At 37.6% G+C, this 27,984-nt stretch overlaps 3 protein-coding genes across 7 annotated transcripts; 2 read left to right on the top strand and 1 right to left on the bottom strand.

Moving 5' to 3' along the window:
• Nucleotides 1-752: 752 nt before the first annotated feature.
• Nucleotides 753-20,590, top strand: tpd52l1 (tpd52 like 1). Of its 5 annotated transcripts, none has more exons than XM_034699196.1 (9): nucleotides 753-978; nucleotides 3,361-3,459; nucleotides 9,499-9,617; nucleotides 9,732-9,880; nucleotides 12,720-12,821; nucleotides 16,112-16,126; nucleotides 16,768-16,794; nucleotides 17,977-18,037; nucleotides 18,330-20,590. In XM_034699196.1, the coding sequence occupies exons 1-9, from the start codon at nucleotides 960-962 to the stop codon at nucleotides 18,450-18,452; spliced, it is 714 nt and encodes a 237-aa protein (XP_034555087.1). In that variant the 5' UTR covers nucleotides 753-959; the 3' UTR covers nucleotides 18,453-20,590. The 5 variants fall into 5 exon arrangements, with proteins under 5 accessions (XP_034555087.1, XP_034555086.1, XP_034555088.1 ...); XM_034699195.1 differs by having other exon boundaries at nucleotides 16,756-16,794; XM_034699197.1 differs by lacking the exon at nucleotides 16,112-16,126 and having other exon boundaries at nucleotides 754-978; nucleotides 16,756-16,794.
• Nucleotides 20,529-23,742, bottom strand: hddc2 (HD domain containing 2). Its single transcript, XM_034699200.1, has 6 exons — nucleotides 23,610-23,742; nucleotides 22,186-22,307; nucleotides 21,794-21,896; nucleotides 21,630-21,698; nucleotides 21,413-21,551; nucleotides 20,529-21,240 (listed from the first exon to the last, which is right to left on the bottom strand). The coding sequence occupies exons 1-6, from the start codon at nucleotides 23,715-23,717 to the stop codon at nucleotides 21,119-21,121; spliced, it is 663 nt and encodes a 220-aa protein (XP_034555091.1). The 5' UTR covers nucleotides 23,718-23,742; the 3' UTR covers nucleotides 20,529-21,118.
• Nucleotides 23,743-23,964: 222 nt separating this feature from the next.
• Nucleotides 23,965-27,268, top strand: LOC117823922 (centromere protein W-like). The gene is made up of 3 exons (XM_034699201.1): nucleotides 23,965-24,152; nucleotides 24,268-24,381; nucleotides 26,519-27,268. Exons 1-3 carry the CDS (start codon nucleotides 24,066-24,068, stop codon nucleotides 26,543-26,545), a joined length of 228 nt encoding a protein of 75 aa, XP_034555092.1. The 5' UTR covers nucleotides 23,965-24,065; the 3' UTR covers nucleotides 26,546-27,268.
• Nucleotides 27,269-27,984: the final 716 nt, after the last annotated feature.

Below are 27,984 nucleotides of genomic sequence, written 5' to 3'. Positions count from 1 at the left end.
GACAAAATAATATAATATGATACAGCAAAGCTTTAGGTATTAATACTTGAGTATTGCCAAAAATGTATAGAGTTTACCAGTAATTTAATAATATTAATAATAATAACTGGTATTTATATAGCACCTTTCAAGAAACCCAAGGTCGCTTCACAGGGTCAGGTAGGGGGTTTGGGGGGTAGGTGGGGATATCTAACAGAAATGGCCTTGAGGAAAAAGTGCGTTTTGATTGCTTTCTTAAAAGTGTCCAGGGTTGGGGCGCTGCAGATGTCGGGAGGGAGAGAGTTCCACAGAGTGTGGGCTGCCACACTGAATGCTCGATCCCCAAAGGTCTGCAGCTTAGTCCGAGGGATGGAGAGGAGACCCAAGTCTGAAGACCTTAGGTTCCGGGATGGTGTTGGTGGAGGAGGTCAGCCAGGTATTGGGGGGCAAGGGCATGCAGGGATTTACATTTTATTAATTTTAATGTACTGATTTTATTTTATTTTTAAGAATTTTATTTATAATCATGCCTTTTTTAATTTTACCATTGCTGTTTTTTTCGGTCTCTCTATTATTCTGTGAAGCACTTTGGGCTGAATGTTTTTATTTATGAAAGGTGCTGTATAAATAAAGTTGATTTGAATTACAGGTATCTCTAATTAATATTCAATCTTTCTATGACACATCTAAAGGGCTTGCTCTAGGCGGCACTGTTTGTCCCTCGTCTTGCAGGCTGAATGAACTCCTGCTGTTGTGCCCAGTAAGCGCACATGACTGTCAGGAACTATGTCCGGTTAGTGAATTAAGCACATTACAACAGCGCGAGCTCATTGGCTCGTGCTCAAAGCTCCGCCTGGGAGCTGGTCCAGCGCGTGACAGCCGAGGAAACCCGAGTAGTCTCCACACTGACCTGACGGCCGGGTGCAGCGAGCGAGCGCTGTTTACTGAGGTTCTTTGGGAAGTTAACCCGACTGTCGCTGATGGAGACCAGACAACAAGGTGAGTCAGAGTCGGTTCATGGTAAACACAGGAGGAGTTTTGTATTCCAAAGTATTGTCTGAAACGGTTGAGCTGCGTTTGCTGCTTGTTGGCTGTTGATCTGATAATGAGCTGAACTGAATGAGGGCTGATTGCAGACGTCACTGCTTTTAGGAGGAATGGGAAACTAAAAATCATCCAGTCTGGGAAATAAAAAAAATAAAGTTCGAATCATTTGAGATACAATTCTGCTGTGGTCACACTTTAATATATCTAATTGATTTATTTCTTCATGAGCAAACTGTCTCATTTAATATGATTTCTTGTGAAATGTCATATTTCAAGTGTTTTTTGTGTGTTTTCTTTCACAAACTTGCTTTCTTTTGAAAAGATCAGTATACCGTAGAGCTGCCATATAACTGGTATGTAGATATGATGGGTAATGTGTGAGTAGCAGGTGTTCTTATTGTTTATTTAAGACATCAGGGTAACTCCCTGTTTGGATGAAACCTTGCAGCAGGATACTGTTTCCTGTCTAGTGGTCAAGTGCATGACCTTTCATTTATTTGTGATAATTCAGCAAAGTGCTCTTTCCTGTTAACCTCTGAAATATGCATTTTTGCAACGTATTCACTCGCTTCAAAACATGCATAAAAGTAAGAAGCAAAACTATTTACATAAAGCTACTACACAAGATTATTCTCACTGGATGCTCAGTGCTTTACAGTGGATTTAAGTGGAAGGAGGGCTTTTATTTGTATTGTTTGGCCTTTGAGTAACAGGTAAATGTATCATCCTGTTTGATTCAGGCAGTGTCATGAAAGGTAGCAAAAAAAAAAAGAGTTAAGCACTCCTCCTATGCACAGACTTCCACATCAGTGCAATAAGTAGGTACTATTTGTTCATACTGGTAGTTATTTACATTCCTCTGCAAGCATGATAATCAACATTTACTCCCTATATACATTTAGCATTTTACAAGAGTGGTTCAATTATCAGGTGTATGAACTTTCTCTTAATGCTGCATTAACAACTCACAGTTGTTAACTCACTTACAAAAGGGTCAAATACAGCATGTAGAGTGCAGACAATTTGGCCTGAAGAACAACTTCAAATTGATTTTGCGGCCATATGACCATCCCTGGGCCTCTGATTTAGCATAGCCACATGACCAGAGAGCCCGATGGGAGTCTTGTGACCCGAGGTATTCAACTATGGGCCGAAAAGAAAGGGGGGGAGAGAGAGAGAGAAAGATGGGGAATAGTAAAATGTATACGAAATACTTTTTTATTGACTGATCAAAAAACAGCCTGTGGAATATCCTACATCAAACATACCAACACAGAAAGTGTGAATTTATTATATTTTACTTATTTTTGTTTTAACAATGCACAACATTGTTTGGGGCATTTTTACCTTTATTGAAAGGACATCTGAAGAGAGACAGGAAAGGTGGGGAGTAGAGGGGGCGGGGGAAGTGCAGCAAATGGTCGAGGCTGGGAGTTAAACCTGTAACCTCTGCGATGAGGACTGTCGCCATGGAGCCCCAAGACTTCCATTTTGACTGGGGCTGTTCTCATGTAAACTAAGCCTATAGGTCTCAACTGTTGAATATATCCATCCTTCAAAAGTGTAGCAAGCTCAGCTTCACCTGGATCTGTCTAGTAAACTATTTTTCTTTTTTTTTTTTCAATTTTCTTTTTATTTAAGTTGCAGATAGATTTATACAACACATTCTCAAATGAGCAAGCAGAATGCTTTTAATACATCATTCTAAATGTAGCCTAATGAATCAAACCTTCAAATAAAAACGTGAAAACATGGTGCTTTTTTGAAATATATGTTTTGTATAGTTAAGCTTACTGTCATCCATCCATCGTGTTTATGTTTAACACTTAAATCTGTGACCTGTCAGTCTAATCAAACGTTTATAAAAGTAGAAAGAAGTAACTGTTAGTGAAACAATATGCTGCTTTCTCTTACACTGCCAGAGTATGTTGCAATGAGATTTCATCTGCAATTAGGGAACCAGGATTGCTCAATAACTTTGGATATTGTGGCTTAATTGTTTTAAGTTGCAAAATATCTCATTGTTAACTCTGCTTGGCAAAGTTCTGCTCCTCAGCACTGTTTTTGATGTCAAGAATCAGGTAAATCTGGTTTTCATAGCGCACAGAAGTCATAACTGTGACACAAAGGGTAAAAAAAAAAGCCAGACTTCCTGTTGAAATACAGCGTGGGATAGGCTTCCTTCGACCAGCTCAGTAACAAAACAGACCCAGTTGATCTGTCCATTCTGAGGCCAGCATGGACACTATAGAGCAACAACAAAGTGTGTGCAAGTGTATGTATGTAACCAGTTTTCTTGTTCCCCTTTCACCATGCTGCCTTGCTCGGCTGCAGAGTTGTACTCTAGTGTTCTGAATGAAGCAGTGGTGGACTGGGGCAGCATGGGTCCCGGAGCTGAATGGGTTTGCTCATCCACACACAAGGGAGAGCAGGGTAAGACTCAACTCTCCCAGATTAGGAACAAAAAAACAAAAACATAAATCTCCACCAAATCGCTAAATCAGATCAGAGGATGTGATGTTAGAGCATGTGCGTGCTGCTTGTGACATCACTGACTTGGGTTGTTGGAGGATATGGAGGATATGGGACTTGCTTAGATTTTTACATTAATATGAGTGAATCTTCCTGTCTTTGTTATTGGTTTCTTGGGCCCTTAACTTGCTGCTGGAGTTAGGGTTAGGACTCCAGCCTGTATAACAAAGCTAGTTTATGAGTAAAATAACGAAGAGCCTGGGCTGTCTCAAGAAGTGAATATAGCTTCTGCATAGTGGCCCTATAGGACAAAACAAATTTACAAAATATGAAACACTTTTACAAAGTTGGAGACAATTTAACAAACGATGGAACACTTTTACCATTTCCGAAACAAATTAACATTTCATTTTTACGGAAAGGGAATGTACCAAATACCGGAAGTGATTGAGAAGTGATCGAGTGAGGGGTCATTTAGTTTGTTTGATGGAGAGAAACCAAACGGAGCGACATGGTTTCATCCTCGTGTCTCAGACCTCAGATGAAAAAGCATCATGTCTCTGGAAAAGCTCCGTCATATCTCCACAAAACCTTCATCATGTGTCAGAATTCAGAAGAAACGGCCTCAGACCACATCGCCTCAGGCTAAACGGAGTCAGACTAAAAGGAGCAAGACTTAACGGTAAAAGCGTTCCGTTGTTTGTAAAGTGTCTCCAGCTTTGTCAAAGTGTTTCATCTTTTGTAAATTTGTTTCCTCAAATGTAAATTTGTTTTGGCCTTGGTAAAAGTGTTTTGCTGATTTCATTTTGTTTTATAAAATTTAAAAATGTTTTCCAAAATGTAAATTTGTCTCCAACTTTGTAAAAGTGTTTCATCTTTCGTAAATTTGTTTTGTCCTTCAGGGCCACTGTACTTCTGTGATGTCAAACATTAGTTTATGAGTAGCTGTTTAAAAGCCATGAGTCTGGCATTTTGGACATTGCCATCTTTGTTTTGTGTTTGGAAGCAGAACTGTGTGGATACTCATTGCCACATCTCTATTTGGGTTGACTGTTTCCATGGTTGCTGTTTTTGAAGTAAGCTAAAAGTGAAGAAGTAAAGTCATTTTCTCATTTGGTTTCATAATATAACCTTATTTCCCAATTTTTCGATTTAGATGACATTCATACTTTCCCTTTAAAAATTGCAACCATTATTTATGTCTGCATAAAAATTATGATACTACATCTACTCCTTACACAGTTTATCAGTACACAGTGTGCACACATGCAAATGTAAAAAGGGAGACAAAAATTGAGCTGTAGCCTTGGGAGTGGATCAGATATTTCCCCCTGTACCAAACAATCTCAGATCATTTTTCACAGTCTTAACTTCCTCCAAACTCACTAACTGGCCCTCTGTTCTGTTAACACAAACTTCCTGTTTGCTAGATCCAGTCCACTCATGGCTCAAAATCGGACTTTCAGTTTCTGTCAATAAAACAAAAGTACTATTAAAAGAGGATTTATCACTCATGATGATATAAAAGGAAGCTGTAACTTTTATATCAAAGATAATGACACATTAATAAACTTTAATTTTGTTCAGGGTTGAACAAGGGTTTGTTTACCCGGGTTGATGAAGAGTCGATGCAAAGGAAGTCAAATGGTGAAGACACATCATTGGCCCAAAAAGAAAAATATCTGGCAGAGAACTATAAAACTTCACTAAGGAATGATCCCAGTGATCAGACATTGAAGTTCCAGTCTGACAGCTGGGAAATGCAACTGGAAGGCACAGGTGAAGAGGGATGTAGGCTAGACTGGTGGAGTAGACAGTATTTCACTTTAGTTCAAAGGTGCAGTGTGTATTATTTAGCAGCATTTAACGCAGCAGACTATTTTCTTTAAGTCTGTTTACAGAAAAAACGTGATTTTGTATTTAGTGCGTGGACGAGCAAAATACACATTTGGAAGAAGATAATGGAGAAGAGAGTGGTTGTTGTAGGTAAAAGAAAGTATTTATAGACATTTGTGAAGGTAAAAACTTGACAAATGGAGGATTATTGCTAAATATTCTACACACTGCACCTTTAACATTAACTACTCTTAACCTGTAGTGACCCCTGGTATATAGCTCCCACTTAGGACACTGAGGTCATCTGTATGTGTTTTATCTGGTAATCCAGGGTGATAGCAATTTAGAGAAACTTCACCCAATTAGCAGATTGAGTAAGTTCTAGGCTTGACTTAAAACAAAAAGTCTTAATACTTAAGACGAATCAATATTTATAAAAAGAGATTTAGATGTGAGTTGGGCTTCAAAGTGACGTGTGCTTGCCTAAATGAAATGAAAAAGAAATCTCAATCAAATAAATGAAATGGGCTTAAACGATTCAAGTATTTTTCAGACAGTATGGGTTCCAGGGTAGGTACTGGATATGCAGGACAACCCTTAGACCTACAGTGTGACAGTGAAGTATAATGCTGTTCACAAAATGACAATATTATTAGATGAGACTACACTGGTGAAAGACATGGGCAACTTTTGAAGCAATGTAAAGGCAAATAAAAACAAAACTGATGTTAAAGCAATTATTTAGAAGCATTTTGCTAAGTGCTGTTGACATTGCTTCAATATATACTGTAGCAACATGTTTGACCCATCCCTGTCTAATAGAGAGTAGTGAGTAGTCTCAACAAAGTCAGTGCATTTCTGGAGTAGTTTTTCTCAAAGACTGTTTACTTTGTATCGAACTGATTTCACTCAGTGATGCAAGACTGAGATCATTAACTTTAAGGTTCAGCATTTTTCACTTACTAGATGACAGGAACAATGCTGCAGCTGTGTACCATTTCCCAAATGACAACATAGAGTTTTTCTCTGTGTTGTCATTTGATGCTTAACTAGAACAGGGGTTCCCAAAGTGTGGGTCGGGACCCCCTGGGGGGTCGTGAGACACAAATGGAGGGGTCGTGAGATGTCTTCCAGATTTTTTTTTCATCTAAAAAAAGTACATTATAGTAAAAGAAAATATTGACAAAAATTGGAGCTAAACTTGAAATAAAACCTTGAAAATAGAAAATGTAATGAGTTTTCTATCTTTCTTTTTGCCAGATAACTCCTAAGTTTAGGGTTAGTGAGCAGTTAATTATCAAAAGCATCAGTAGCAGCAGGTTAATTCATAACGACACAGGAAACACAGACACATGCTCATATATGTAGGGTCATTTTCTGCAGATCAGCTAAATGAAGCCACATTAAATAACTTTGAGGGACAGTGGGGGTCGCAAGTCTTTGGCATCTATTTTAGGGGTCGCGGGCTGAAAAGTTTGGGAGCCCCTGAACTAGAAGATGGTATACGTAGTTTTGCGCAACTTAGAAAATTGTGGAGCACAATCAATTGGTGTTTATAATAAAAGATTGGACTTGCACATTGTGCTTTGATAAACCCAGTGACTCTCACAAATAACTTTTAAGTCTAGAATTGGCTAAAATGTAACCACTTTAGTCAACAGAGAAATCAGCCCCAACTATAAACATAACAGTTTTAACTATCAAGGGAACAGTACTAGTTAAAAAAAAAAACCAGTCACCTATAAATAAATCTTTTTATCTATAAATAAAACACTATTTGGTAGAAGATGACATGCTTTAGCTATACAGAAACTAGTGTTAGCTCATAGGAGACCTAGTCAGCACTCAAGACACTTGTGTTAGCTGGAAATATACCTTTTGTGAGCAAATATGAACCTTTCTCTAGCTATTATGAAACATATTTTAGCTTTAAAGTAACCAACATTAGATAAAAGTTAAAGAACCCATTAAAAAACCTCTGCAATGGCTACGAAGAAGCCAGCGATAGTTAAAAGGAACCTAGTTAGCCATTAAGTAACCTTTGTCAGTAAGTCGTAAACCCTGTTAGCTAGGAAGAAACCAGGGTTAACTAAACATTTTCACTAAATAGGTCTTAAACACTTCAGGATCATCTCTCAACAACACTCAGTTGTTCCGAGATGGTCATTGTTGTTTGTTATTTTGTGAGTTCTTAGCATGTTGTGTTTAACTCTTTTCTACATTTTTAGCCCAAGCAGAAAATATTCTGATGTCTGTCATCTGATCAGTTGAGATACTTTTGAGGCTTTGTGAACCTGAGAAAAGGTTTTGGTCTAAGCCTCCCTTTCTACTTAGACAGTCATGAAAAGCATCTAACTGAGCCACAGGGGTTTAAAACTCAGATTGTCCCACTGCTGTGTGCTGTGTGATGTAGGCAGAAATAGCTCCCTGTAGAGAGGCAACCTTTTACAAGTGCATGGTGTGCTTTCGTTTTTTTGCTGTTGGCTACACTTGTGTGTGTTTGTGTTTGCTAAATGTGGTGCTGAGCTTGTTTTTCCATCAATTTAAAAAATTGCTCTGTAAAATAAATTGAGATATACTATAAACTGCATTTTTAGTGTCTCCTGGGCCTGACTAACCTTACTGTTTGGTTAAATATCTTTTAATGCTGCTACATTAAGAGAGAGGACGTCTCAGAGCAGGTACAGTAATTCTTCTTTTGCCTATTCACATAAAACTGTGTTTCTCTGATTCAGTGGCAAAACGAACATGTCTACTGATCATGGAGGCACTATTCCCTACATTTGTATTTGTATGGTTAGTTTTGCTGTTTTCTTGTGAAGGGCGCCATTTGAATATCATGTTTTTTCACAAACATGGGAAAACCTTAACAGTATCATGCTCATGACAATGAGACATTTTTGATGTGTAAATCTGTTGTTCTCACATTGCTCTCCATGCTTGTTGTTTTTGTTGGGCCACAAAGTCATAGTTATACCGCCAGTCAAACACACTTTTCTGAAGCTTGGGTGCGAGTTTAATGTATTTCTGTGGCATCATAAGAGTCAGTCGATGTCTAAAATTGTGTGTGTGTGTGTGTGTGTGTGTTATTTTTAAAAAAAAAATTATTAGCTGACTGATTTAAGTACAATGTTTTTATTAGACCTTTATTTTACCAGGTAAAAATGTTTGAGAACCAGTTCTCATTTACAAACATGACCTGACCAAGAGGCGCCAACATGAACACATACACACATAGACATATAGACATAAAATAGAACAAAAGTGGACAAGCAATGTGTGCGAGGTGTAAAAAAGTATGTGTGTATATAAGTATGCATGTAAGTAAAGTCAGAGGTGATCAGCAGGAGCAACAGTCAACTAAAATCTGTTGAAGTTTTATCTTGAAGGTTGTGAGTGGAGTCAAAGTTGAGAGTTTGAGGGGGTTTTGTAAGTTATTTCAGTTGTTAGCTGCTGCAAAACGAAAGGAATTACATCCGAAAACAGTAGAAGTACCGGGGATGATGAACTTGATGTATTCACTGGACCTAGTTCGATATGAGGCTTGGGTGACATGAAGAAGAGAGGATAGGTAGGGAGGTGTCTTGCCCTGGATTGACTTATATACAATGTGTACAAAGTTTTGTGACCTGAGGTCTTTCTTCGCCAAATGTTTCAGTGTTTATGTTTGTGTATCTTTGATCGACAATAGTGACCCAGAAAAAGCTAATGTCTTGTACTCTGGTTTAACATTTGATAAGTAAGAATTTAATTCAAGCTGTAAATTCATCAACAACTTTGAATTTAAAAAGCATCTTGCTTGTTTGTGTGGGGTACAGTTTGTAGTGATCGTTAGTCGTGTTAAAGCAAGATAATCCATGTCAGTAAATCCAGATTAGAGTTCTGCAGGCTGCAGCCACAGATTACATAATTGTCAGACAGAGATGCAGTCAGATATTGGGAAGCACAGACAGACGTGTAGAGTCAGTGACATCGAGAAGTAGAAAATATCAGAGATTAGTTTTAGAAATGAAGGGGGAAGTCCATCTTATCTGAAATGTCTTTCTACTGTTTTTTTCTATCTTGGATTAAAGATTAGGTTGTAATTAAGTGTGTGTGTGTGTGTGTGTGTGTGTGTGTGTGTGTGTGTGTGTGTGTGCGCTTGCGTGTGTGAATTTCATTTAGGTAATCTGGACTCAGAGCCCCTGAGAGAGGCCGATGAAGATATGGTGTCTGAAGTCAACTTGAACAACATCGGCCTGTCGGAGGAGGAGAGAGAGGAGATTCAACAAGAGCTAGCTAAAGTACGCTTCACACATATTTCAATCACCACTTAAAAGAACAAGAAGTGTTGATAGAAGTCAAACCATGAGGGGAAGATTCCTAAACAGTATATCTCCTTGTCTTTTCGTGTCCAGCTGGAGGAAGAGATCAGTACACTGAGGCAGGTCTTGTCATCCAAAGAGAAGCAGCACGCGGATCTAAAACAGAAACTGGGCCTCAATCCGCTGAACGAGCTCAAAAACAACTTCAGCAGAGGATGGCATGACATGCAGACCACTACAGCGTAAGTGTGTAGAAGAAAGTGTGCGTGCTTGTCTTTTTGTCTTCAGCAAATTACATACAGTATTCTCTACTGTTTGCTGTCAACATGGGTGCCCTTTAGAGAACTTGCATGCATAAGCAAACGCACACAGAGCAGGTAATAGAGCATAAAGCTACAACTACCTTAAACAGAGTGTCTGTTATAAACACAATTAAAAAGACATAACCTTCAGCTACTAGCTGCACTCCATGTTTGTTATCTTTCTCATGCTTAGGTATAAACTTAATTTAAAACAAAACAAATGGCTATAATTGACCCTGTTCTGCCCCCCCAAGCCATTGGAAAAGGTAATAATGTTTTATCTTAGGTGTCCTGTACATGCTAATCCAATTCAACCTCCTACCCCCTAGCCATGACCATAACAAATGAATGAAATACAATTCAGGTTAAATACATTTTATATTACCAGTGGTGGACAAAGTACACGTCTTCATTACTTAAGTCAAAGTAAAGATACTCCAGGTCAAATATTACTCCAATACAAGTGAAAGTTTCTCTGTCAAATTATTACTTGAGTTAAAGTACTGAAGTACTTGCTTTTAAAAATACTTAAGTATTCAAAGTACTTCTTGAAAAATCTCAAAACGTTGTATTTTCACAAACGAGTGCAGTCAAGAATACATAGAAGTACATCCGGATACAGTATGTTTATTTAGAAACCATTACTTGAAATCTCTAAAAACTATACCATGGAATGAAAACAGCAACTAAATTACTCCAAGCACAGACACCTTAGATTGAAATGTTCATCTGGAATGAAACAAATGTTACATAGATCAACACGCTTTCTCAGGTTGGACAGTGAATGTTTGTATGTTTGGGCAGAGTGGGAAACAGGGAGAACATTTCAAATGATACGTATCATTCTTCATTTTAAAAACCTCTAACACGGGCTGAAGATATGTCCATGGGTGCTCAGGTGGAGAATTATAGCCATCATTACCACCTCTAAATGAACTGCCTGATCTGAGTGAAATCTGCTCTGTGTTTGCTCCACGTTCAACCGTGGAGACGCACGATATACAGTTACGACTAAACCACTGAGACAAACAGAACTACACAAACACATTTTGCTGTCTTAGGATCCGATTTCAGAAAAGAGAAGGAAATTCATGAGCTGACTTCAAAGCAAAAGTAGTGAGTAACTAGAGCATTGATAGAAATGTAGTGGAGTAAAAAGTACAATAATTGTCTTCTGAATGTAGTGGAGTAAAAGTAATAAGTATCCCCCAAAAAATAATACTCAAGTAAAGTACAGATACTCCAAAAATGTACTTAAGTACTGTACTCAAGTACATTGACTTTGTTACTGTCCACCACTGGTTATTACTCTCCTTGACATCTGCAGATAGTACTTGATCTTGGAGTTATTTTTTAAGCTTGCAGGGAAATAAGCTATTTTCCTCATTAGACCATGAGCTGTGGGCTCTCACTCAGACAAAGAGGAGCAAGAGGACTGTCTCTCGATGGCTCCATTCTTATCCAGTTACACTCGGCCTCAAGATCACTTTACAAACACACACACACCGTCATCCTCATCTATAATAGACCAGATCTGAGAAACCAAGTGGGAACTGCAACTCATGACACAAATGTGAAAGACAGGAAAAACATGAATACAGCTAAAAATTGCATTCTTAATTGTACTCAAGAGTGATCAATTGCACATGATGTTGACCAGTTTCTAAAGAGATGATCTGGTAGTGATTAGTATAGTGTAACTGTATCTGTGTACTGATGTAACAAGCAGAAATGGGGCTATCGCAGTTACATTGTTACAGTGTGTTTGTTTTCTTATATGTGCCAATATGAAGGATTTTTGACAGAACATACCAAGCAGAGAACAAAGATTCAGTAACAGTGTCATCTTGTAGTTATTAGTGTATTCTTCCACAATACACTTTAGGATGCTCTTAGCACTGTTTGCAGCACATGTAGCAGAACATCCCAGCTTAGCAGGCAGCGGTACATGCTATAATTGGTTGTCAAATATGATTAGAAAAATGTTTAACAAAGTGATTTGATGAAGAAAGCATCATTCTGCATACATTATCAATCAATCAATCAGACTTTATTTATAAAGCACTTTTCATACAATGACATTGTATAACAAAGTGCTGTACATATAAACAACTTAAATAGAATAAATTAAGAAAAAGATCATAATAAATAATAAATCAATAAAAATATTAAGAATAAAAATAAAACTTAGTTAAAAGCAAGGCTAAAAAGGTAGGTCTTGAGTTTGCTTTTAAAAATATTTATGTTTATGTTGAGGCAAGGTTCCCATAAAAAATTTTTTACTTTAATTCTAGGTCATAAATAAATATTACATACCAATCACAAAATTTAGGAATCAGTCATTTGACCCTGCTAGACTTTGCATCCGTCTTAAAAACAGTAAGAATAAGTGATAAGCATTACAGAACTGTAGGTTTAGTTTATCCTGCTGCTTTTGTAATGCTAATATGAAGCAGTGTTTTCATAAAGGAAAAATGTGAGAAATATAACACAGTCAGTGATAATAAAGCCAATGACATATTATTTTACATCAACTTCTGAGACTTATTTCCTGTGATTAGTACATATTGATCTAATATAATGCTAGTAATGGCCAGCCTGACAGTCTTATTTGTTTTAATGATCCCATTTGTTTTTAAGTATTTCTCTATGTCATGTTTTTCCTCTTCATTGTCATACCCTTTTGTACATATTTGATAACAGGGTTCACTAAAGGGTTCAGTGCATATACTTATGTGTGTAGGAAACATGCTGTCATTGTGCCTTCTATTTGTCTCAGCTACAAGAAGACGTCAGAGACGCTGTCCACAGCAGGACAGAGAACCTCAGCAGCCTTCAGCACGCTGGGTAGCGCCATCACCAGGAAATTTGGAGACATGAGGTACACATTAATGTCATTTCTTTTCATTTAATGCTATCTGTGTTGACAGATGATGTTTCATGAATGGAGACACAAATTGCACACTGCCTTTGCTTTCTAACTTTCCTAACCCAGCTTTCAGCACTGATGCATCTCCACTTTTGTTTTATTCACATAAGTGTTCTTTTTCCTTCTATTTGTGCTATCCATCCTCGTCTCTCAGAGAGGCAGATTTTGACTCTTGCTCTATCCAGCTCAGGAGAAGTTGAGATTATGTAAGCCTGCATTAAGCTGCTTTCTGTGGAAGCTGAAGGGCCAGAGGCAAATCTCTCTCTTGCTTTGTCTCTTTGCCTCTCTGTGTCTCTGTTTGAGGTGCTGACATTCAGCAGTGTATGTGTATGAGGACAAGAGAGAGAAAAAGTGTATATTCATGTGGGAGAGTGCATGTTGTAGAAATCATATCCATAGTGTGCTCTGAAGAGGAATCACAAGGAAAGTTTCTTTCTGTATTTATATACAAGGAAAATCCTGCAACCTTCTTACCTCTGTTAAAGTATATCCCTTTAGCACAAAGGTGTTTATGGTGGCTATATTGAACGATGAATGAGGAAATGGTTTTCTGTCTGTTGAATATAATGTGCAGATAGACAATGCTTTATCTTTGGTCATTCCAGCATGGTTGGTCTAGAGTTTCTGTTCCCTCGGAGGTATGTTCCTCTGGTTTACAGTACATTGAGTGCAGAGGTTTGGTTTTGTGTGCACACAGTCAGCATGTGTGTATTTCTTTGCTGTGGATTTGTTTGGAGTGTGTTTTTACATGTAAACTTACTAGGGATGTAACGATACACTCAACCCACGATTCGATTCGAATCCCGATTTTGGTTCACGATACGACTTCAACATGTGGATTTACTGCAACAGGACAACTGAACAGAATCATATTTAAGACTCACAGTGTCCAGTTTTCTGTCTACTCGTTCTTATTGAGAAAAATAAGCATGTGAACGTGGTCAGGTGTCAGCTGGGAGCGCAACCGGGTCATAATCAGTCCAGCTGTGGAGGAAAAAAGCGCTCGTGGAGACCTGTCACTCAGCTGCAGCCCCCAACTGAGCGTCTTTGCTGTGTGCAGTCAGCTGATTCTGAAACATGCTTTAAACTTAAAACAACTCCACTCAGCGAGTGACTGAGAGCAGCGCAAGAGACTTAATGATGCTGAACAAGCAGAGTATAATGCAGATAGCGCCTTCCACTGTTTAAAAATGATATCCCGATACAAATTATGTTAAATCAATTTTAATCCACCCTTATTTGTATCGATGTTTTACCGATGTGAGGTATATCGTTACATCCCTAAAACTTGCCCTATTAATAAGATTTATTAAAAAAGATTTTCTAGAGTTGATCCATCCATGATTGAAGTGTATTATGATTTGCATATTTATAAGACCATGTATCCTATACTGTTTCTATTCCTGTCCTGTTAGACTTCATCATCACTTCAATTATTGTCATTGTTGTGGAAACAAAATTCTCTTTAAAAAAATTGATTGATCTCAAATTACATTTTTAGTATTTATAGAACCATCTTACTTATAGATCAGCTGTCCAAAGTGTCTAATGTAAGGAATGCCAAGATAACAGAAAATCTTATACATTTATCCAATTGATTTGTAACAATAAATATTAGGGCTTTAAGACCTTTGATTATTTAAGTCACAATTGATCACTCAATTTCAATAGTTAAATGTGATTAATCGCATTTTAATGGCATGATTACAATTGCACTTTTTGAATTTCAAAAAAAGTTTTTAAAGACCTATTTGCACAGGATTTGTTTCAATTATCAACTGGTATTTGTTTTTCAACGGCTGATCCTGATGCCAATAATCAGCGAGCAGGTTGGCTGAAGACCAATACATAAGGCCATTGGTGACATCGGCCTCTTGAGCGCAGGCATCAGCCAAAGCGGATTATTTCAAAATGCCACTAATTGGCCCGATTAATCATTCCTCCAATTCATCAGTCTATTTTTGATTAGTGTTACCTGGGGACTTCTGATAATTTGTAATTATTGTGGAGGATGTTTGTGTTTGTAATCCTGAGCAAATCGACAATGTCTGTAAAAGTTCCAAGGCAGATACACTCACCACATCTCAGGACACACAGAGGACCTCTGTGTACATCAATCCAGCTTGAACCAGTATCTCAGTAATTTGGTGTGGTAACTGATTTTGGAAGGTCTCCTTGGCTTTTTCTGACCCTTTCACAGTAAAAAAAAGATGGAGGCCAAAAGGGACTAAAAGGGTTGACAGTGTGCCAAAAGGGATCAATGGGATCGCAATTAACGCTGACTGCTCATAATAAAATAAATAAACAAATATATCAAATTGTATATTATTTGAATGGTGCTTCTTTGTCACAACCCAATTTCTGCAAGTTTCCCTTCCTTGGAAAATGAATGCAGAAGTAAACATGACCCAGCTCAAATCAAAAGAAAGCTACAGGTTTTTCTAAGCTCTGAGACAAACAAGTTTCTTTTTCTTTAGCAATATTATCCGCACAGGCATAAATGCAATCCTAAAAGGTCAAGTTGTTTTTCCTTTTTTAGTTTTGGCATAAAGGGTCTACACAATGATTACATGACTACAACCAGTATGATGACATTTCTTGTCCTTGACGACCTCTGTAGTCTAATTTATCTTATTGTTTGTATTGAATTCTGGAAGAGAAAAGGGCTCTGAATTTCAGAGCTTTGGTATTAACGGGTGTAATTTAATTCCTAGAACAAGATCTGAAAATCTCTTAATCTTGTGTTAACCACTGATTTCATTCCAGGCATGTAACAAAACGCGATTCAAAAAACTCTTTGTTTTAGAGACAGGGGGTTCAGAAATGCTGACTCATTTCCTGGTTGTAGAAATCTTTCATATCTAAATCGAGTCACACTTACTCCTTTGCCTTTCTATGAATGTGTCACCAGCGAGGTACTGGATTTATGTGTAATGTGTTTAAAATCTACATCTACTGATACAATGATGAGTTCCTCCAAATGTCAGTGTACTTAAAAACTCTTCATCTGGTTTGATTAATATGTCCTCTTTTGGCATGTCTGTGTGAAATGAAGTGTTGTTTCGTTTCATTCTACTTCCCCTTAGAGATATGTTATTACTACCTCAAATAGCAGTGTAAGTTAACCCTTTTTTATAGGGATTTTCTTTTTGTATTTTTAAAACAAGTACTCCACCAAATTGAATTTCAAATAATGTTTCTGTATCTCTAAATGTTTCCATCTTCCTCCATGCTTTCCAAAGGCCCAACTCTATAGGGTAAGAGTCCCACGGCTAAATAAATCACACAAAATGTTCTGATTGTAACTCTGTCGTCCCAGGCAGCGAGTGTTAACTCAACAGATCAGTCAGATCAGCTGATAGCTCTAACCGGTTGGTATAGTACACATTCTCACACACTAAACACACAACAACCACAGACACACACACACACACACACAGTCAGCTGAGTCTGTTTGAGTAAATGCAGCTGCAGTGTTGGAGAAGCAACGCTCGGTCAGCTGCTGGTCTCAGATCAGAATCATATCTAATTGATTTTTAGCTTCTAATGATAGAACATGTATCTCAGAACCATGGGAACAAGGTGTCAGAAACCCTCTAGAAACAGAGCAAATAGAGACTCATATCACTATCATTCATTTTTGAGATATAATAATTTGTGTTGAGCAGACTGTAGAAGACAGACGAATCAAACTGATATCAAACCTCTTTGTCTGTGTCAATGTAGGGTCTTCATTTTTCTGTATCTCTATCAGTTAAAATATTCAGCTGTATACCTTTTGAGATCTCTCCATTTCCTACTCTAACAGACAGCTTTCCTTTGTGTGTCTTTGTGTGTGCTTTGTTCTAATCATTGCTGTCTCTCTCATCACGCTCTCTGGGGACAGCTACTCTATCAGACACTCTATGAGCATGCCTGCCATGAGGTAACCACTCTGCTTTCTTTGTCTTCGAGTGTTTTGTGGGAGTTGATTAATCTGTTGTTTTTTTTGTCTTTGCATGATGCTGTGTTTGATTAGAAGTTAGATTTCGTTTGGCACTGTTCAAACACAGGATACAGAGCTACCATGCAACCTTTTCCTCCTGACTTTTCTTTACAAGTTGCCTAGCAGCTAATAGAAGTGCTAGATGAAGGAAAACGCAATGTCTAATAAATTTGCACCAGCATTTCAGCGCTTGAATGTGTGCGAGACAGCTCTCGAGTGTTTTTAAGTTTTGTTCAAGAGGCATCCTGCGGTCTAAAAACATGAGTCCAATGCAGAAGTGCTAAAAACTGCAGTAAACTCGAGGATCCGCTTGAGGCCAGCTCCGGAAGTACCGGAAGTCACATACACACCAATTCAAAAAAGCTGATCTTTACAGCAGAAATAAACATGTTTACAGCCTGGTACAAAGGACGAGTGTAGTCTGGATAGCTAATTTCTCGATTGGCACACACTGTACGGGGATTGAATTTAGTTCTAACGTGGCAATTTCAAAGATATTAAGATTACGAGTCTTCCAATGAGAGGCACAGCTGACTTGATTGACAGGAGGGAACACTGCAGCTGTTGGCTAGGAGGCTCAAAGCCCGCCTCTTTACGTCACAATCACTCAACAGCAGCAATATGGCTGCCGCTGATGATTGGCCTCAAAACATGTCTTTAGAAACAGATGGTTGATGTCACGGATACTACATCCATTTATAATACAGTCTTTGGTGGAAATACACCAAGCAGCATAAGTCTGCTTTATTAAGTGGCGATCGCTCACTGGTCATGTGTTGTAAATGTTATTGCTGTGTTCACACATTAGCTTACCCCATTTTCTTGCTTAAGTTTTGCCAGGGGGATGGCTGGGAAAAGTCCAGATAAAATTGGGATGAAAAATCCATCCATTTGCTTTCACACATCCCAAAAATGTTGGTACATTTTCAGTAGATTTGGGTGTGTGTTAATACAGCAACTTTGTCAAGCAGCAGGCATGTTCTAAACTCCTGCACACTTTATGTTAATACACTCATTTCAGCGTAAAAGACATTAGTGGCTTGGTCATCACTGTTTTGAGAGACTGAAGTAAATTTGTGTAATTGTTCTAAAATCAAATGTCTTCAATTCTTCTTCTTACAGAAACTCTCCCAGTTTCAAGTCTTTTGAGGAGAAAGTTGAGAACACAGTTTCCAACATCAAGGTAATCAGGGTGTTTGTGCATGATGAAGAAAACTTGCATTATTAAGTAGTTTGTTAGAAATTAATTAAAACAAAACATTCATTTCAGCTCAGCTTACCTGTTCCAAAAGGGCTCATTACTCTCCTCATTGTCTGTGATCATTGTCAGATAAAAGAAGTCTTAGTAAAAGTCTGCTACAAGTAATCTATTTGTCAGCACAACAGCAGACTAGCAATGATGTAAAGAGACAGGGATTATTCAGCACTGAGTTCACATTTTATGTTGTTGAATACATTTTTGTGTTTTTTAACAGACAAAGGTTGGTGCTTCAGAAACCGGGGGCAGCTTTGAGGACGTTCTCTCCTCTGCAGCAAACGCCAGCTCTGAAGACACGCCTACCAGCACCTCAACAGACGGCGCTGAGAAGACGTGTTAGAGCTGCAGCCACAGCAGGAGGCTGGACTGAAACCAGGAACTCTGGTCACTGCTGTAAATCAGCACATCTACACACAGATCCTACTGAAATGTTACCCAGTTATTTTATTGGATCGCAAAGAGATAAAGTTTCTCTTTCTGCAGCTACAAAAACTCTTAGACTGGATAGAAATTTTTCAAACCATTTTTACACTAAACATTCTGGGAATTTTAATCGTTAAAAATGTTAAAAGTCATCCAAACACATGTGTTGATCAAAAGGGGGAGGGAGGAAGCAATCCAGCATTAGTCAAAACATTTCTGAAATTAAAGGAGGATTATAAGCAGATTTGAAGTCAGCTGTGGGCCTGAAGAAAGAAACTCAGCTGATAAGTCATAGCTTGAATTTCTCTGATATAAGGCTGTAATATATGTTTGACTTCAACATGCAGTATGTGGAAAGAGCCATGTTGGTACCATTACAAAACTCAGCATAGTCACCATGTCAGATTTTATACCAAAATCAACCCAGCAGGTTTGGAGCTTCTTACTGCTTTTATCTTAAGTATTTAAAAAACCAACCTGCTCAAGTCCTGGGTAAACCTCTAAACTTGTACTAATGATGTTACACTCAGAGAGAAGACCTTCCTCTGGCACCAAACAGGGAGAATTTTACAATGTACACCTAAAACATGTCTTATGTGAGTTTGGGGAATTAGGGTTTGGGACCACTTGAATGCTGGATCATACTCATAGTGACATTGAGGGTGTGCATTGACACTTCAGGACAGCCTAATCTATACAGTCGATTAAAACTCTGTATACTTATCCATGTGTAGTTCAATATGTATAAACGCAGGGTTTCTTCATGTGTAAACGTATCTTTTGACACTTTTTCATGTTCTCATGAATCTTTTTTATCACTTAAGACAATCAACTTACAGTAAATGCTGGAGATATAAAAAACAACAGAGCTGCTCCAAACCCGTAAACCCACAGAGGGTAAAAAAAAAAAAAAAGGTTAGATGTAGAAATCTAGATAACTTTAAATATATTTTATGTCACCTACTTCTCAAGACACTATGGATACAAAAATGTTAACTGTTTGCTATGTAACTGATCCAAAACACACTTTAGTGCATTTTACTGTTCTATATATTTGATGTGTATACTCTTGTCCAACATCATACTGCTGTAAGACAGTCCTTCACTGTAATGAGACCCAAAACTCCAGCACTGATTAGTTAAGTACTTTGTTTACAGATTGAACCTGTTTCATGCTGAGTAGAAAGGATGGAATTTGTTTTTATTTCATCTCTGGAAAAAAAAAAAATAGAAGGTTGGTGAAACACAATTCTAAAGAGGATCTGGTTCATGTTTTATCTTCTGTTTCTGTCTTATTGGATTAAAGGTTTTATTTGATTTTGCTGTGGTTTGAGAATAAGCCCCATGTCATTTCATGTTTCCTGCAGCCCATCTGTGAAGTGTATTTATTAAGAATTGACTCCACGTTAGTTTAGAAAAACAACTTTAAGGTGTAACCATTACATTCAAATATTAAAGTATTGTGTTTTAAATCTGCATCCAAACAAATAATCACACACTGTACGAAATAACTACTCATGGCTGATGTTTGGGTATTAGAAATTGTTTCAATCATATCAAACATAATGGACTGATTTTACCAAAAACCCTCCGACTGACAATGATGAATCAATAAGTGTAACAACTTAATGTTCAACAGTATTGATGTGCAACATATTTTCAGCTTCATCTGGCCACTGTTGTCTTACTTTGTCAGCAACCCTAAATACCTGAGTATGCTGAACAAATTAAAATACTTTATATTGTTTGGTGAAACTTCAACTCGGAAAACATTCAAAGCATTTCTCATTCTGAAAGTGCCGCACCATATAAATCTTTGATATTCATGTCATATAAAATTGTTAGAAAACGTACTTTTCAGTGGTTTAAAGCCTGTTCATGTTGAGATTATGTTGAAATATATTCATAGTTTTTCTTTGTATTTTCATCTCAATAAACTATTGAAGTAAAAACATCAGATTTCCCAAATAATGTAGTTATTGCAGGACAGTACTCAGGATTTTTTTTCACCCCTTTTATTTCATTTTCAACCAATTAAACAAATTGTTGCATTTAGACATTTGTCCATTTTGTGCATTACCTGTGGTCTCTGATGATTGTTTTTAATACAGAAAGTGATGATGTCATTGTGAGTTTTAAACTTTTTTTTGTAGTTATTCTTTGAACATTTTTGCCTTCACTAGGACAGCAGGTGAAGTGGGGTGTACAGAGTGGGGGGGGTGGACATACAGCATGTCGAACCAGCGACTGCTGCAATGAGGTTGAAAGCATTGGTGCATGGGTTGCGTGCCCTAACCACTGGGCCAAGCAAGTGCCACGGATTAAACACTTTTAAATAATGTCTTCTGAGGTACTATATTAAAAGAGAAACTCGGCAATGACACTGAGGTAGAACGGGGGAAGATGTTGAGCTAAAATAGCTGCATTAAACATATCTAAGAATCTTTATCCTCAGTTCTCCTGTATCAAAACCCTTGATTTGTTTCGCACACCAGCTCACATACAAGTTTAGTGTTACAGTCCCTTGGCAAGAGAGGTGTTTGTGCGTAACAGTCAGGAGGAGGTGTGTGATGTCGTACTTTGCTATGAGGATGCTGATGAAGATGATGATGAAGTCTTTGCTTCCTGTGTCTTAGTCATGTGACGTCCTCTCTCTTCATTCAAAGAGCTGAGAAGCTGGAGCACATCAGGGTGATGGAAACGACCTGTGTGAGAGCGAATTCAGTTCATTTACAAGTAGAGCAAATGTTTAGGAATAACTTAATGTTCAATTGATCAATCAGAGAAAGGCGCCTTTAAATAAAATGTATTATTAATATTATTAAATGAAGGAGGCGATAGCTGCTGATTAAACAGAGACACAGGCTGCAGATTTACCGTTGGTGGAGTCAAAAAACTCCTGCAATCTCCCCGGAGTTCCCTCCAGCTCCTCGTACTCATGAGCCTGCAAGATCATCTCCAGCAGGTCGAACTGTTTCACCAACCGGGCCTCTGGACTGCATTGAGTCTCGTATTCCTGCAGGAGAGACAAAAGTGTGTCAGCTGTTATGTATGTTTGGGGATCATTCCTAATCTACAGACTCAAGTGTCATACCTCCCACAGCCCATAAATCTCCTGTTTGAGTCCATCGGGCAAGATACTTGATAGATGTCTCATTGCTTCCTGAGGGAAGAGTAAATAGAGTAACAGTAAAGCTAATGTCACAAGAAAACTTAACAGATACTGCTGTGTTGCGTTCAGGTGTGAATGATACTTGCCTCTTCTCGCCTATGTTTCTCTTCTTTACTGATGTTGTCACACGGAGCAATATCTCCCACAATGCACTCCGCCATGTCATGAACAAGAGCCAGCTTTATACATCTAAAGTAAAAAATATACATGGGAATGATTTGGTTTGTATTTTGTAACAATGTTTGCATTGTATTGCATAAGAAAAAGGTAACATGCTGGGTATGCATGCTTTTGGACATCACCAAACAGCTACAGTAATTTGAAAGGAGGATGACAAGGAGGGATAACATGCTGTATGGTGGTAAAACTGAAACCAGCTACATTTGTGAGATGAAGACTCTGAATATTACATTTTCATTTTAAAGATTTGATCTTGAAAAGATGCTTTAATGTGTTAGCTTCCAGGGCGAGTTTATACCTGTTCTTGTCTACAGTGGGGTCGGTTATGGTCAGAGACATCATAGCCATACGGTACATGTGGTCCGACACGCTCTCTGGTTTCTTCACATTCCTGTACACCCAGCCAGTTCTCGGGATTCTCTGTAGGTAACAACAGCACACACCAACAGCATCAACAACTTGTCAGTGGAAGACAGATAGTTGTTTGACAGTTGTTTAAACACTGACTTTACTGCCCATAATCTCTGAAATTAATATTTGGGAAAGATTACTTTTAAGACATATTCTGAGAAAATGCTATCAAGTTTCAAATAAGACTTATAAATATCACTGTGGACTGTAGAAACTTGTAGTGGACTGCATCTTATGAACAAATGGTCGATTTGTTTATTGATCACCAATCAGTATCAACCCTGTCTGTCTTTCTCATTTCATTTTTTTTCATTTCATTTATTTGTTTATTGAGTTGGCACAATGCACATTAATCAACATTAATGCTTTGAGCATTAACACAGGCAGACAACATCAAGACTAACAAAACACAGGCAGACAAAATCAAGACTAACAAAACACAGGCAGACAAATCAAGACTAACAAAAAACAAGCAGACAACATCAAGACTAACAAACAACAGGCAGACAATATCAAGACTAACAAACAACAGGCAGACAATATCATGACTAACAAACAACAGGCAGACAATATCAGGACTAACAAAACACAGGCAGACAACATCATGACTAACAAAACACAGGCAGACAAATCAAGACAAACAATAAACAGGCAGACAAAATCAAGACTAACAAAACACAGGCAGACAAATCAAGACTAACAAAACACAGGCAGACAAAATCAAGACTAACAAAACACAGGCAGAAAAAAAGCAAGACTAACAAAACACAGGCAGAAAACTAAAGACTAACAAAAAAAATGCAAGACAATATCATATATATGCCAGGATCAGACAATAAGACTTCCATCTTAGGTAATATATGTCTTCCAAACCAGCTGAATACAGCATACAAATCTGAGCAGCTTGTGACAGAAGAGGTGTCTCGTTTTAATTTATCAACATCACTACATAAAAAAATAAAATCCAAATATTAATAAAATAAACAAAAAACGTAATATAAAACTATTGTATTTATATTTAGGGCTTTTCAATGTACATTGAAAAAAGTTTTTACATGAATTTCATTAAAAAACAAGTGAGTTATCCTCATTGAACCATGATCTGTGAGAATTAAAGAACTCTTTTGCACGAAATATTGATTTAAATAGTTAGTAATGGAGTTCATTATGAGATTTTAAAAATGTTTATTGGGATTTTTTGGGTTTCTGACACTTTTGGATCATTAAATATGCCCCGGGTTAAGTTGACCCAGGAACATTATTGTTGTTCCTAAGAAACAAACATAACAGGAGGGTTAATAGAAGTCTTACTTTGAGCTGTCCGATAAGTTTCATGAATTGCAGCATATTGCTCATGCCGGCTGCTTTCTCCGTGGTAGCCGCCATTGCTGTCCTCCCACCCGGATGTAAATACCACATGCATTTGTCAATGTAGTGATTAACTCAGCCACTAGGTGGCAGCACATCAACAGCACACAGCAAAAGAGACCACACTACCCCTTAGTTGGAAGATTTTATTTTTTGGGTTCTATGTACTTATCTTCATCGAAAAAATCCTTCACTTGATATTCATTGTATCAATTTGGACAATAAATTATTCCTTGTTAAAATTACACAAGTTAGAAATGTAGGTGGCGGGAAACAGGAAGTAGCTACGATGCAAATGTCACGAAGAAGAACCACTAACCGGAAGTAGAAAAAGCGGGAGAATTGAAGAGGTAAACAAGATTTCAGTGGTTTGAGCTTGTGACACTAAAATTGGTCGAAATGCTGAATAAGGCACCCAAACTGAAGAAAACAATCAAAGCGAAGACAAAGAGTAACGTAAATGTTCGACCAGCGTCAGAAGCGATGGTAAGAAGCTAAAACTGCACTAGTCATTTATTGTGAACTCTGTTTGTGTCTTACAAAGCTTGACTGGATATCGGTTTGTTTATAACCAGCTTAGTTTCTTCCCCTGTGTTCTCAGATTGAACTCGTGACTCTGCTGTTTGTGAAAAGCCTAGCGGAGGAGGCGAAGACGAAAGCTATTGAAGAAAAATCATCAACCATCAGAACTGAACATCTCAAAGCCGTCTGCAAGGTGAGCTTTTCTTCTGCAACATTGTCTTACCATTAATAAGACCTAAAAGACTGATAGAGAGTTGAAATAAATTATTTTTTCCTTGTTGACTAATCCATCAACTACTAACCCAACCATTATTTTGATATACTATCAGAAAACACAAAACTATGTCACTTCAAAGAATACTGAAATTAGGGTTGGCAACTTTCTCACTACTAAATAAGGGACAGGTACACGGTGTCATAGTGGTGTGAGCATGAGGTGTGAATTCAGCGTTTATTCAAATTCTGATTCACCTGGAAATGCAGAGTGTGTATACTCTCTTCGTCCTTACTGTATATGTAACCTCATATGAATAAACCTCAAAGAAACCACAATTTGGCTCTTTACATCAAAAAACAGGCAAAAGAAAAATTTAATGCAAAAGAGGAGTATGACTCACCAAATGTACTTTTTCCATGGATACTTTTTGCTGCTCTTGACTGACTCAAGCAGTCTTTTGTCCGTTTGCACAGCCAGAGAGAAGTCCTTACATGACAAGCCACAGTTTAAAGATATTTGAAGTTCATTTTTGATCAGCTCTGTGCTGCATCTGTTTCTTGAGTCTGACCATTTAATGGCCATCAGAGAGAAAATCCTCTCCACACTTTCTTGCAGGACTTGGCGTATTTGTGCTGTATACAACTGATGCGTGTGAGGGGGCCTGTGATTGGATGACAGGCGGTGTGATTGGCACATGATCTGCTGTTTTATCTGATCTAGGATCTGTAGAGTGCAGTCTGCTGTATTTACAAGAGTTAATAGTCAATATACGGGACATTTGAGGTCCCGTATGAAACAAACCAATTTAGCCCAATATTAGGGATGTCCTGGCTAATAAGGGAAAGTTGGCAACCCTAACTGAAAAAGACCACCCTTCCCCAAAATCTCTTGTAGTCAGGTGTCTGTATTTTCCACTTCAAAATTCTAAACCCAAAGGCAACAGTCATACATTACATTCACTATTTTTGCAGAAAGAAAGCATTTAATACCACTTCACTGTCCATTTAGCGTTGAATTTCTATCCAAAATTTAGAGGCACCCCTTGGATCTGTATTAAATATAAAGAATAATAACTTTTTGCACAATTATTTCCAAATGTTATTGTTAATACAGCATTAATATCCACTGTATCTACCATATTATTACAGTTGTATTGTGTGCATACCCAATCCTATTGTTCATCATCATGCTTTCTTGATGTATGACAAAGGCCTGTGTATGAGCATTAGTTATGTATTATTAAGGTTTACAGCTTATTACACAGTAAATGTAATAAATAATTAAATGAATAAACCAAGTAATGATGCATGTCATTACTTTGGCATCCAGTGAAGGAGACAAGTTTCATTCTTGCCATGTACTAGATTTTATTAAATAACTAAACTACAACATGTTCCCCCATTATAAGAACAAACAAATCTTTTGAAATATGTCTTCTTGTGCAACTCGGTATTTGCAATTATATTGTTATTTTTGTGTGTGTGTGTGTGTGTGTGTGTGTGTGTTTGTGTTTGTGTTGCTGCCAGTTGTGTGCTTCCAAGAGTTATACATCCACTTTCTTAACCCGTATGAATTGCTTCTTGCCAGAGTCTACTTCATTTTAAGGGGGTTATATGACAACAATTTCCAGAAGCAAAACTAAATATTAACTTCTCAGAATCTGCCAAAATGTTGCACAAACCATATTTTGTGGTCCCAAAGAAATACATACATACATTCTTCTAAAGACTCTTGAATACAAACAAAACCCTCAAACTAAAGGAACCCAACATGTTGTTTGATGTCAGGTTACCTGATATTTTCAATAAAATAAGGGATCAGCTTGATGTCTGTACGAGTTGTTCAATAACCACCATTGAGGTGTATTTCAAAATAATCAAACAATGTGTCCCCTTTGCCCTTTAACTTTTATTCATATTTAAAAGGAAATCAGTTTCAGGTTTCACATTTGAACAAATCTGACTAATTGTTAACTCATTACTTTTATTGGATATAAAGGTAATACTACAGTGCTACTAAAACACACAGATAGTTACAGATTTTTGTCACTTTCGTTGTTTCTGTTTTGAATGGGTGAATAAAAACCTCACTGATATTTTTCCTTTCTTTATAGAAAGCGCTGAAAAAAGCAAGGGGATGAAGTCCGCAAAGTGTCATCCTGATTTGTACAGGCATAATAAAAAGAGATGACATTCCCTCTTTTGTGCTGCATCTATTTCCATGACAGAGAACTTAATAAAACCCTTGTAAATCCTATTATGGTTTGTATTTCAGACCTGTCATTCCTAAACATACTTGCTAAACATGATTACTTTCTCATTTTCACACAGTCATAACTGAGTCATCAGGTTGTCATTCTCATTAGAAACTCTTCCAATAAAATTTTCACCAAAACAGCCCTAGAATCAATAAAATATCAACTTATCACCACTGATAATTACTCGAAATGTTTTTAAAAGCACATACAAGCAACAACATAGTGATGTGAAGGCCTATAGCAGACTACCTTGATATTCTTTTTCCCTATAGTTGTGAAAACCTCAGATTATTCTGGTTGGTTTCTCTCTCTTAAGCCCATCTTGCTCTCCTGTTGTTCATCGTAACACATCAGTGTTTTACATTCCATTTTGTGTTATTTTTATTTTTTTGTGCAACCTCTTTGCTGAGCAAAATCTCAGACTCCTCCCAGATTCTTCAGTTCTTCATTATCTGTATGCTATCCTGCTAACTCCTTTTCATTAGAGGGTTCACTGCAAGTCTTCATGTCTCTTTGGTGACCAGATTGTAAAAATGTTAGTCTTATTGTTCATCATAGAAAATGTATGAAATTATTATTAAAATCTGAAACTTTTCTTTGATAGTACGTGTTGATCTTCAATCTGTTTTATTTTTGTTTCGACGGACTTTATTTAAACCTTTTTTTGCATCAATTAATGTGCCACATGTATGCTTTTCAGTTCTAGTCCATTTAGAAAGAAGAATCAAGTAATTTAATAAACATGAAAAAACCTAAGCCCAGCCTCTGACCTTTGAACCTTTAAATCTTATCTTTATTTCTCTCTGCCTTGCTGTTCTCTCCTTGGTTGTGATGTTGTCATGATCTACTAGAACACAGAAAATAAACCAAATGTTATTGTGAATACTGGCATCCTCCGTACCTCTCTTAACTTCTCCATATCAACACACCCAGCCACACTCTCAGGTCTTCTTCCGTTCACCTCAGTACACCACCTACCCGCTTAACCCCCATGTGGTCCAGAGCCTTCAGCCGGTCTGCCCCCTGCCTCTGGAACTCCCTCCCACCAGACATCCGTAACATCGAGTCTCTTTCCATTTTTAAATCACATCTCGAAACACATCTTTTTAAACTGTCATATTCACTCTGATTACACTTCTTCACTGCACTTCATCTTATCCTGTTCATTTTACTTGTATTTATCAGTTACACTGTATCATGCCTTGTTGATTTTATCTGCATAGTTTTTATATTGATCTTCTTTTGGGACTCTGCCCTGTACGGTGACCTTGAGTGCTGAGAAAGGCGGCTTTAAAATCAAAGGCTTTATTATAATAATAATT

This window comes from Notolabrus celidotus, chromosome 13, assembly GCF_009762535.1.
Source record: "Notolabrus celidotus isolate fNotCel1 chromosome 13, fNotCel1.pri, whole genome shotgun sequence".
NCBI classification, from domain to species: domain Eukaryota; kingdom Metazoa; phylum Chordata; class Actinopteri; order Labriformes; family Labridae; genus Notolabrus; species Notolabrus celidotus.
The sequence above is the reverse complement of the archived record's forward strand: the minus strand, read 5'-3'. Positions and strand labels throughout refer to the sequence as shown.